The following is a 12,560-nucleotide window of genomic DNA, read 5'->3' as shown; positions in this document are numbered from 1 at the left end:
AATTTTCAGATTTATTCCTTAAATTTCATATAGTGACTAAATAATATATTAAATCTATCAATAAGTGATTTCGGATTTTTTTAACACTATCCAGATATTGAGTACTTCTACTATATAAGTAATCCTGTATTAAAAAACAAAGTTCTCTGCCGCGTCTGTCTCGCGTCTGTCTGTTCGCAATAAACTCAAAAACTAGATTTCCATGTGGTTTTCACCAATAGATAGTGTGGTTCCTGAAGGTTCCGGGAGGTTTAGGTGTAAAATTTATTATGTTTTTACCCGAGCGAAGTCGGGACGGGCCGCTAGTCAGGTATAAACTGTGGACTACTGCACCTACTCCTGTAGTTGTGTGAGTCGACTAAAGGATCCAGGACCATTGGCATCAATAGCATTCCCAACGAGAGATGACGTCAGGCAAACGGACCGATGTAAAACATTTTGAAAAGTTTAACGGAAAGCATTATATTTGTTAATGACCAGATATTGCCCGGGGCTTCGCTCCCGTGGGAATTGTAAGATAAAATATATCCTATAGCTTGGATAATATAAATTTCTAATGGTGAAAGAATTTTTGAAATCGGTTCGGTAGTTTCGGAGATTACCCGCCTCAAACATACAAACTCACAAACGTTTACCTCTTTATAATATATAGATAATATAGATTACTTTTAAAAGTTGAAATAAGACGAATTTTCTTTACGAGATGCATACAATTTAACTGATAGGTACCTAGTGCGTTGGAAAACGTGATTTCAAAAAAGATGTCCATTCTGTTTTATGTCGCTGACACCTTTCAATTCAGGATGTTGTTCTGAACGAATCCTGTCACCTTCGACGTCGACATGAAGGCACGCCGGCGCCTGGCAGTCGCCGAATAGGGGTGAAATTCGAGAGAGTCTCTGCGCATTAGTGGCTTTTAGGCCCCACAGCGCAGCCTCCCCTTCCACCGGCGACCACCACACCTAGCAACAGACCAAAGTTGTAAAGCGTCCCATTACAGAGATAGCACTACATTGATAAGGAGCTCAGCTCCGAACTAGTTGTCATTAGTCCTTACCGGCGGGTAGTTGTCTGAACCAACATATAATGGACAACTTAACGTAAGTATACACTAATAATAGGTAGGTATTCTACTGAAAACTCGATCCCAAAGCAATAATATGTGCTCGTCAACTACTTTTTGAAAGTTTAGTTTAATTTATTTCAATCGAATAAAATTAAAAAAAAATCTCTTTTGAATTTAGTTTGTTTAATCGGAAATTTTTTAAATATTTTTTTATTATAATAATTACATTTTTAAGCTGACACAGCAATTTAATTTAAAGTTTATAAGCGATTATTAAACTTTTTCGTTTGTTTCACATATATTTTCAGATACAATTCGTTCAATGAAAAATGTATTCATTAATTGACAAATTTATTATGATGTGGTTTAATTAAACATATTTTGTTTTTGTTTACCCAAGCTTACGCCGTATGTATTCTGTTTTCTCGGCATTTTGTGTCGAGGTCTACCCAGTATAAATATTTTTTACTAAAAAGGCGGTATGAGTTTTACCTAGTGGCGGGCCGGCCGCATTTTTCCGCTCTGTCAATATTTTCGATGTATTTTATTCGTTATTTATTCTGGTGTCTTATTGGACTATTTTAATGTTTGTAACGTGTATTTTTACGCTGTCTGTACATCATTGTATAAATGTATGCTAGAAGTTACGCCTATATTCTTGTTTACAAATTTTTGAAGTTATCTTTATATCTCCACTGAGGTAAGCAAATTTAATTTGAAAATCATAAGGTATTACTATTTTTAATGTATGTTAATTGGTGGAAAAAAAAGTTAACCCAAAAGATGTACTAATTACCAAAAATGTTGGCTGATCAAAACATTGCTTACATTTGTATAGATATTACATATTATAATTTAATCGTGTGTCCTGTCAGGCTAAATAAAATCTGTTATTTTTAATATGAAGGACCTTACTTTGTGAATGATTAAAGAACCCGGTACTTTTATATTTGTCACGAAATAAATGATCTATGATACTATATTGGTTAGATCGCTGAAAACATTTAGATTTTTTCCGAATGTATTTTTAATGTCGGCTCCTCACAATCGCGGACCAATTTGCGTAAACTTGGCAGATTTGGCATAGATATATTGATATTTAATCATTGCGGTAAATAAAAACACTAATACAGAGCAATGTTCATGCATTCGCGTCAGTATATGTCCGAGTTCGGTGACAGTGTGGAGCCGGCATAACCGAAATTAAGTATAATTTGTGTCGATAACCACGAAAACATATTTACCTAAGTGTCAATATTTCGTGTCTGCTGCTCATTGCGAAAATACCTATACAAAAAATATTGTCTAATCGTTCCAGACGTACCTATCAAGGTGATACCAAATATTCCTTCCAGTTCAGTTAACATCATATTGAATCTCTAATGAGGCCGTGTCTCTTTAACCTGACAGGATAATAAACAGCTAAATATGTAATATAAGACATTAAAATCGAATAATCGAAGAGGAAGGAAAGTGGAAAGCAAGTCGCTGTGTTCCAGGATACAAGATGTTATGATGGATCTACCTATGTGTAAAGTCGAAACCTTCAGTTAACACAAAAGTTTTTTCGAGTTTTATATCGTCAAGTTTAATAATAGAAGGATAGATTTACAGACACTATCGGGATGATCGCCGGCTCGCAAGCTGTTAAAACTCTCATAAACTAGACTATTAATTGGAAATACGCGTTTAGCGATTGCGAAATTCACCAGCCGTAGGATTATCGACACTATTGCTATTGTGATAAGAAAGTGAAGAGTATGTGTGATTAACTCGCTAAATGTGTGTCGGATAGATTAGAACTTTTGCTGGAATAGTTTTGTTCTTAGTAAAATGCGTGACAGATGTATTGTTCAGTTCGATGTAAAAAGTCATATTATGTAAAATAATTTTTTATTTGTTTAAAAAATGTATATTGCATTGAATTACAAAAAAAAATGTACAAAAGGTGGACATTTTAATTATGTAATAAGATTCGCGTCATTGTTATAAAAATTCTCGTAGTACAATCAAGTTCTTATATAATTACTAACTATCAACAGAAATAGTAGTAATTTGTATTATTAACGTTTGGTGGACAAGAAAAAAATATGCAGTAGTGTAGTGTAGTCATTGGTAGCAAAGGTGAGTCCGTAAGAATGTACCCTCAAATAAAGAATTAAAATACTTATGTCGTTTGTACTTGTATGAGAACGCTGGTTGTACTCCACTAAATCTAACCTAGCTAAATAACTCCCTATGTAACACATTTATTTATTAAACTTTATTGTTCTAAGTAAAAACATATGTACTTATAAACAAAAAAAAAAGCAAGAGATACTTAATCGTTAAGAGAAAAAGATAAATTTAAATATTACCTAATTACCTTCCAAGGTATCCTTGTTCCCATAGATAAAAAAAAATGCCTGATCCTTTCCCTGCCTGATATTTCTCAGAAAATCTACCTCTAGAGTTAAATATATTTACATTTATGTAGATTTTCATACATACTTAGTATAAGTCGCGTCCACGCATGCAACTCGAGATCACTCGTGATACGCTGATGCAAGCGTATCACGAGTGATCTCGAGTAAAAAAATCGCGAAGATTTTGCCGTAGATACAGGATGTTACAAAACATCTAATGGTAATATTCATACTAAGTGGTAAGATACGGTACTTAAGGTAGATTGTATTTATGCAAAAAAAACATTTCTAAAAACAATTGTCAGACGAGTCCCCTGTTAAACCTGAACAAAAAGTACCTTACAATCACCCTTTTGAAACTTCGCATAAAAGAATCTACCCAAGGTACTATATATATATATATATATATATATATATATATATATATATATATATATATATATATATATATATATATATATATATATATATAATTTTTTGCTTGCGTGAATTTCATAGTAAAATTTTCTTCATTCTTTAAGAAAAATTATGATTTTCAACTTTTTATCTTGAAAATTGTATTAAGTCCCATACAATCTTTCACCCCCCTTTTGAAAGGGTGAGGGTTAATTTTCAAAAAATCTGACACATGTATTGATTAATTTGTTGTAAACAACTAAAATCCAAATTTTCAAGTCATGAACTTCAACGGTGTAGAACTTTCATATAAGTAAAAGTTTTTCACCCATTTCACCCCCTTCGGGATCGAATTTCCATATATATGCTCGCCTGTACTCCCCAGGGAACCTACATGCCAAATTTAAGCTTCCTACGCCCAGTAGTTTCGGCTGTACGTTGTCTGTCAGTCAGTCAGTCAATCAGTCATTCAGTAACGCAAGAGTTTTATATATATATAGACTAGCTTTTGCCCGCGGCTTCGCCCGCGTGAATTTCATAGTAAAATCTCGGTCATTCTTTTATCGCGTATTCTGTAAGACTGGTAAACATAAATGATTAAAATTCGTATTTTTTCTCATCTTTACTGTTTCCCGCCACGTGTCTCTTCCCGCAACCTGTCCAATCCCGCTTCCCTTCAGGTAGGGATCCCGTACCGTCCGTCCGTACCGTAAAATCCTCTCTTACTCCCCAGGGAACTTACATTCAAATTTTCAGCTTCCTACGCCCAGTAGTTTCGACTCTACGTTGTCTGTCAGTCAGTCAGTCACTGAGTCAGTCAATCAGTCACTCAGTAACGCAAGAGTTTTATATATATATAGACTAGCTTTTGCCCGCGGCTTCGCCCGCGTGAATTTCATAGTAAAATCTCGGTCATTCTTTTATCGCGTATTCTGTAAGACTGGTAAACATAAATGATTAAAATTCGTATTTTTTCTCATCTTTACTGTTTCCCGCCACGTGTCTCTTCCCGCAACCTGTCCAATCCCGCTTCCCTTCAGGTAGGGATCCCGTACCGTCCGTCCGTACCGTAAAATCCTCTCTTAGTACTCACCTACACTCCCCAGGGAGCCTACATTCAAATTTTCAGCTTCCTACGCCCAGTAGTTTCGGCTCTACGTTGTCTGTCAGTCAGTCAGTGAGTCAGTCAATCAGTCACTCAGTAACGCAAGAGTTATATATATATATATATATATATATATATGTATATACTAAAATACCTTTGTATATACATGTGAATGTATATACAAATATAGTGTGTGAAGTTTTTTTGGTTTACAGAGAAAGCAATTTTCACTACAAGTGCGTCTATCAGTATTTACACTTTTTGACATAGATTTCTTTGGAAACCAACTCAGTTTCATTATCAAAACGTGCTCGTAAAAACGTGCAGTGAAAAATGACGACAGAGACGTCCCAATAAGCAACTTGATAAGTTTACAATAAATATGGTAGATATCGAACAAATTATCCCATATTACATTATTTGCCCGCAGTTGGAAGATGCATGTAATAATTCCAACGCCGGGCAACAGCACCCGGTACTCTCCGGTGACACTGAGCTCAGAATGGCCCACGCTGAGCCGGCTCCTGTTCATAATCATATGCTCCTGTCTTGGCACCACCATCAATGGATTTTTCGTCGCTGCTTTCTTTGTCGAGCACACCTTGAAAAAAGTCGGTCAGTATAAATATCCTATTTTTGTCCAGAACTGTGCCGGTCCTGTGATTAACACCTGCCTGTTCGTAAGTTCCCAGGTACGCTACTCCGTGACATAGTCGTTTTCAGGCCGCATCTTGCTTCCGATGAAGAAATATATCGATCGTAAGGAAAGTAGTGAACGCAGAAGTTTTGATGAAATGTTTAGCAAAATCGGATCAATTTCGATGACATTCCAGTATACAACGGTAGCAGAGTCCCGGAATCAGCGTTGCCTGGTTATTTTTTAGACAAGACGGGATTTTGACACCTAATTATAAAAGCAGGATTCATTATCGGGGATTCAGAATCGGGATCATAATAATTTATTTATACCTTCCTTTCTTTCTTTCATTCTTTCTTTCTTTCTTTCATTGGCATTCCGAGACTGGAAGCTCATAAAACATGCTTGAAACATTATTGGCGAGAAAAAATTTAATTGGATTTGCCAACGTGGAAAACCTTAATGAGTTGATTCAAGATTCTATTTGATGTCAGTTTACCAACCCCTAACTAACTAGATTCCGATTCCGATCGATTGCAAATTGCCAATCTACTATTTACATTAGCAATGGACTACTGAGAATTCTTATATGACAGCAATAGGCCTACAATCATCCTACAATCTTTATAATATCAAAGTTTTTGTTTGAATTTCAACCGTCTAGACATTTCTTTTATCTATGGTCTAGACGATGCCATATTACTTGTTATGTTAACGGTAGCGATAATTAGGCTAGCGGGTTTTTTCTCGTGGGTATTTTGGGATTCTGAATAGTTCCAATCATATAGAGAAACAAATAAACGAATGGTCAAATTTTCAGCTTTATTATTAGCGTAATCCTACAGACGTTCCATCCCCGGTACCAAAATAACAAAACAAGATGGAACATCATATTTTTTACATTACCTGGGTTTTTGATATGTATGTAAGTATAGAAGTATCCATACTAATACTAAAAAATAATCTATCTCACGGTCGCTTCGTTCATTCTCATTAGTTCACCGAAAAGTTCGATCACAGGACTAGGAAGCTCAAAGACGCGACTCGAGTCGCATTCGTCTTGAAATAGGTCTTCTATAAGACTTAAACTACTCCATCGATAATCACACGTGAGCGACACGTATTTTCATTAACAATTGACTCTATATATTTATTTATTTATTTATGTCCCCCAGTCTTCTTGCGTGCCATAATCACTCACTCCTCAAATACACAAGAATATATTATTACAAACAGCATTTAGAGTTCATATTTTAAAAAAGAAATATCTTGTTGGAACTCTGGCGACAACAAACTACGTATATTGGATCACCAGGACACAAATCATCCTGAAAAGGGTGTCTGAACTTTTTGTAAGATAAGGCGGTGTTCTCGTTAGGGAACGTTTTCCTGGCGTGCATCGGCCTGGCGGACCTGATAGTGACCACGGGCGTGATGCCCGTGTCTGCCGTGGTCCTGCTCTCAGCCGGACAGTGGGACACGCTTCCCGTGTGCCACGTGCTTCACTTCCTCACCGAAGCCTCCACCTATGCCTACAGCTTCTTCTTTGTTGTAAGTTCGTTTATTTTATTTTCACTTTACAGTTTAAACTCTGTGAGCGTGTGAACTGTTACACCGGCGGAAGTTATTGATATCGGAAAAATAAAATATTTCTACATAATGGCTTTTGAAACACCCGATATTTTTTCACAATGTTTTAAGTATTTCAAGAACATACATTTTCAACTTCCCATACTGATGCTCGGCGAATTATTTCGAGACAGCAAAAAATATAAATTTCTCAAACTGATGTTTAAAAAGCCATGATTCTATAATAATAAACTTCTCGCCCTTTTGCCAATTATAATAAATAAATAAATTAATCGTGTTTGTTTAGATATTGGAGCAGCGGAGGCGGAGTCGTAATCTATGGGAGACATATAACACTAATTTATTTGTTAACAGTTAGTCGCAATAGAGACCTACTGGCGTCTGGGATGCACCGTGTTTCAATACGAGCACGTGTTTGTCTCCTCCCGGGTCGGTATTGTCGCGTTCCTGGTGTTCGTGGCATGCTTCGCGACCGCCGGGGTCGGCGTCTACCTCCACCTCGACTACGACTACTGCCAAAGGCTCCACAACGGTGACTACAATTTCAGGGTCACCACTTTCGCCACTTTCCACGCTGTTCCCTCTGTCATCACCCTCTTGTGCTTAATAGGATGCTGCTTCAAAGTGCGTAGTCGCGCTCGTCGCCATGTCTATTACAAGCGCTCCCAACAGTATGAAAGAGATTTCTCGACGACCAATTTGAACATAACAGCATTTTTGTTGTATGTTGCTGCGTGGACACCCTACATCGTGGTGTCCCTGAAATATCCTAACACTAACGACTCTAAATTCTACCACTGCGTTTGGATTGGCGTTTTTCGGTCAGTATTCACTACCTTCTTGTACAGCTCAATGAATAGGAGCTTCAGGCGTGCGTTTGCCCATCTGTTCTACTATTGCTGCTGCAAGAGCACCGTGTCTGGTTCGTTCAGCAGCCGCCACAGGAGAGCATTCGAGTACAAATCTGCTACTGGCGACGTCAGGGTCCACATCATGCATCAGGCGGTAAGCACCAACAGCCCACAGCGAGGCGCGTCCACGTCACGCGAAACTCAAGAATTATGATCATCTAGACGGGTGAGATAAACAGTTACTGGACCGTGTTCATAAAGATGTATGCATTTTGATACTTTGAGCACTATCCCGGTTGCGCTCTCAGTCACAAAGTGTCTGAGCCTAGGGATCGCATTAGATTGCCATTTCTTAATGCAAACATTTTTCTGAAGCTAAACATCTCGACCGTATGCGACAATTTGGACTAACGTTTAATCACTTAGTATCTTACCCATATTAATATTTGTGTAGCTATATGTCTTTGAAAATATGAACTTCATCTTTATTGACGTATTTGCATGCACAATATTTTAACAATAGGTATTTCAGGTAATTATCTAGTGTCAATTTCACGTTCACGTTTTTCAATACATTATTATAAGCTGTGACAGACAAATATTTAGTTGTATTTGAGGTATTCCACTAATGAACTACATATTTTGTAGATGAATAAAGCCAAATATTATCAAGTTCAGTATTACACTTTAATTCAGTTAGATTAAAACATTAGGTATAATATCCTTTTTTAAATATATAATCTGTTACAGTGTCCACATTCCATGGGACATTCATGCATGGTTTAAATGGGTTAAGCTTAAGCTTATCATGTTTCTAATTTATTTATTTCGCTTTACATATACGCACATAGTATTATCTGTATACAATATACGGTATATCTCGATACAGTATAACATGCACATTATGTATACCCTGACAGGGGGACACATATATACTTTGCTACGTTTAGGTATATTAATGCTCATTCGTGTTTTAAATTCTATTTGATATATACCTATTTGATGTCGTGTCTATTTGATGTTATATCCAAAGCGTTATATATTACGTCTACTTGAGTAACTAGTTATATTGAATTGATACATACATGGTTGAGAATATATGCAATAGGTATTTCTTATAAGTATAACAAGTTCTTAGATTTTTTTGCTAATTAGTTATACTATTATGTCTTATTTTGATGACGGCATTTTTGTATTTTAATAAACATTATTATGATTACTGTGATCGGTATTTTAAAAGTATTTATTCAATTTTAATTTAGTAACTCATTTTTAGCATTTATTTAAACATCTATATAACGTACATTTAAGTATAGTTTATATTTGACCTTTAAAAAAAAAACTTTGTATGCGTATTTATATATTATGTGTCATATTATATTAGTAAAACATAAAAATATCGAGAAAAAAAATGGTAAATGAGGGTAAGATGCAGGCATGTTCGAAAAATGCTTCAAACTGAGCTAGAAACAAAAATAACTTACAGGAAACATTAAATTTTGTGCTTTTGTGTTGTTTCTATTTTGGCATTATATTGTACTTAAATTTACATGCATTGTATTAAAAATTAACTTTACTTGATGGTACGAATTTGCGATGTAGATCAGCCATCAAAAATCATTGAAGTAAACGCGTAGTAAGCATGTACTGTAATTAATTACTGTAAGTAAATAAACGATCCATTCCATATAGTCAGATATGTATAAAATTTTAGTGCCGGTACCTTATTGAAACATGTTAATCTAGTTACTGCGGTCGGAAAATTTAATAAAATAGCTCAGACATAGGTGATGGAATATTTGTATTAGAATTATACTAGGATTTTATTTGCGAAGGTTTTTTCTCAATGACAATTAAATTGTTGTTTACGAATATACTTAGTAAGTATATTTGCTGCCCAGTTTGTATGCTGTTAAATCGCAAACATACGCACATATTATAACACATGCCATACACTCGCCTATTCCTTTCCAACACTCCGTCCGTCCTTAGTTTGTTATGAAAAACATTTTATACATTATATATATATTTTTTTTAATGTATAATTATTTGCTATGATCCACTAATAAAAATATATATTCATAATCATATAAATAATTGCAAAATCGCAAAATCATAGCTTTTTTTATCTTATCCGTGGCTTTTTAAATTATTATTTTTACTCAGATACTGTTTGTTACTTTAAAGTTGACGACCTCGGTGTCGCAGTGGCAAAGTTCTTGCCACTGATCCGAGAGGTCCCGGGTTCGATCCCCAGACGGGTCATGATGGAAAATGATCTTTTTCTGATTGGTCCGGGTCTTGGATGTTTATCTATATATGTATTTGTTATAAAATATAGTTTCGTTGAGTTAGTATCCCATAACACAAGTCTCGAACTTACTTTGGGGCTAACTCAATCTGTGTAATTCGTCCTAATATATTTATTTATTCATTTAAAGGCACTTATTTCATACCACATATATGGAAACCTCAGGTTGCCTCAATCATTTTGTTATTACTCCATAATGTCGTTGATTTCGGGTTCGTAGGAAGCATAATTGTTGAGGATACGCCGATGTCTTTCTGTATGGGATAAACCTGAGTGGGTTATAATGACGATTGGAAATTATAGTAAGTCTTGAATTTCATTAAAAATATGGATATTTTCGATGTTATTATAATATTTAATTACATGTTCTAGGTGTCTATTTAATGCTTACATCATATAAATTGTTAAAATTGTAGTGTTTGCCTGCGTGAATATATGTAGAGTTTTAATATTTATCCGTCTGATACTAATTATTCGTAGCTTGTTCTTCATTCACATTGATTTCATTTGTGTATTGGAAAAATATTGATGAGCTAAACCCAAATTGTGTAAAAAATGTTTTTCAAAATTTGGTATCTAATTCCGAATTTATTATCGGTTAGTTGAGGTAAAACCTAGGGTCTAACTGATCTTTTCTATAAATTTTGTTACATTTATATGTAACGTGTGATGTAAGACTGGATTTTGGAGAGTTGAATATATTTATATATATACAGTTTTAAGTAACTTCATATTAAATGGACCAGAGTATTGTATACATCAGTTAGGGTGTTGTAAGTATAATGAGACAAGAAAAGATCTGTAAAAAAACTATTTTTGAACATCGGTTACAATACAATATAGATAGGTAAAATGGCATTTTAGTGAGAAAATTTGAACAAAAAATATTGTAGTTAAAAGTAATGAAGGATAGTCGTATAAATTATATCTGAGATGGACTGGATGTGTTTTAAAAGCAGCTTCTAGCGGCCCTTTATCCGCGAAATCGGGATTCCTCTAAATATATATTATGTATCTAAATATATATGTTATTGCACAATATATAAGTAATATGTAAAATTGTTCAAGAGGTGAAATTTGACGTCAAAGACGGAAATTTTCAAATCAGATTTTTCTATAAATTACACTTAATATTTATCTTATTGGTAGTATGATGACGATTAAGTACTGATTTATTTAATTTGGACTGGTCAACATTTTTATATTCCATTACTATCATTTTTTATACTTTTATAAAACGTTTTAAACGTTATGTATTTTTTTAATAAATAAGACCAAGAGATTCAAAAATTTTTAAATAAGTATTTATAGTGTGGTCTCTGTGTGGACGTTATGGACACACTTTAATAGAGTGCATGAAAGCTTTAAATTTTTATAAATTTTAGGTCTAGGTTAAGATGTACTTTGTGTGTCGTTAAGATCAAATTTTTTGAGACTTAAATACTTTTCGTCGTTTTCTTGAAATAAAAATAAAGTGTGTATTATCTTTTGCAAATGTGTACAGTCATCCAGATATCAAGTTGCCCGTTCTGCCAAGGTAATAACATTACATTCGAAATGATTTTGGGTAGCTTGTTAATGTGCCATTGATTGTACTGTCTTCTAGTTTAGTAGCTATAAAAATAAAACATCTTAAAAAATATTCTTATATTCTTTTTGAGATTTTTTTTCTTTTTCATTTGTGTTAATGATTAGTTTGTTCTATCATTTGACGTAATTGACGCTATTATTTTAAAGGAATCTAATTCTTTTCTATTTTAATAGTATTAGGGTTAGATACGTATACTCTGTTACATCTAGCTTAACTATACTATATTTGTACCTTAGAAATATTATCCTAAATAATAACCTAATTGTCGATGTTATACACTTTCGTAATTAACACTGTAATAATATTTATGTGACTGTTAGTACTTCAAGATGAAATGCTAGATGAAAAAAAAAATAAAAAAAAAAGTAGAAATCATGTAATACTGAAAGTAGTACGCCATAGTTCAGTTTTCATTTGTATTTTACTTACATAGAATTCAATAAAGTGTTACGAAACTTCCAAACACTTTTTCTTTTCCCATTGCCCCCACATGTTATATACAATATGTGTATATATTAAAATAGTTATACGTGTATATACATATATCTGGGATTACAAATGAAAGTTCGATAAGTTTTAATCACAATGCAAATAGAAGTACCTACATA

At 34.2% G+C, this 12,560-nt stretch overlaps 1 protein-coding gene across 2 annotated transcripts; it reads left to right on the top strand.

Moving 5' to 3' along the window:
- Positions 1-980: 980 nt before the first annotated feature.
- On the top strand, positions 981-12,415 carry LOC128683180 (melatonin receptor type 1A-like). 2 transcript variants are annotated; one of them, XM_053768491.1, is made up of 4 exons: positions 981-1,100; positions 5,403-5,587; positions 6,988-7,160; positions 7,554-12,415. In XM_053768491.1, the coding sequence occupies exons 1-4, from the start codon at positions 1,087-1,089 to the stop codon at positions 8,262-8,264; spliced, it is 1,083 nt and encodes a 360-aa protein (XP_053624466.1). In that variant the 5' UTR covers positions 981-1,086; the 3' UTR covers positions 8,265-12,415. The 2 variants fall into 2 exon arrangements, with proteins under 2 accessions (XP_053624466.1, XP_053624467.1); XM_053768492.1 differs by lacking the exon at positions 981-1,100 and adding an exon at positions 1,548-1,766.
- Positions 12,416-12,560: the final 145 nt, after the last annotated feature.

The sequence above is a fragment of the Plodia interpunctella genome, chromosome Z, assembly GCF_027563975.2.
Source record: "Plodia interpunctella isolate USDA-ARS_2022_Savannah chromosome Z, ilPloInte3.2, whole genome shotgun sequence".
Taxonomy (NCBI): Eukaryota; Metazoa; Arthropoda; class Insecta; order Lepidoptera; family Pyralidae; genus Plodia; species Plodia interpunctella.
Note: the sequence above shows the minus strand (reverse complement) of the source record. Positions and strands in the feature narration are given on the sequence as shown.

Bases quoted from the DNA above. Each gene is read 5' to 3' on its own strand.
- LOC128683180 (XM_053768491.1), top strand. The intron at 5,588-6,987 runs GTCAGTATAAAT...TGTTCTCGTTAG, and splicing joins GCACACCTTGAAAAAAGTCG to GGAACGTTTTCCTGGCGTGC. The intron at 7,161-7,553 runs GTAAGTTCGTTT...ATTTGTTAACAG, and splicing joins CCTACAGCTTCTTCTTTGTT to TTAGTCGCAATAGAGACCTA.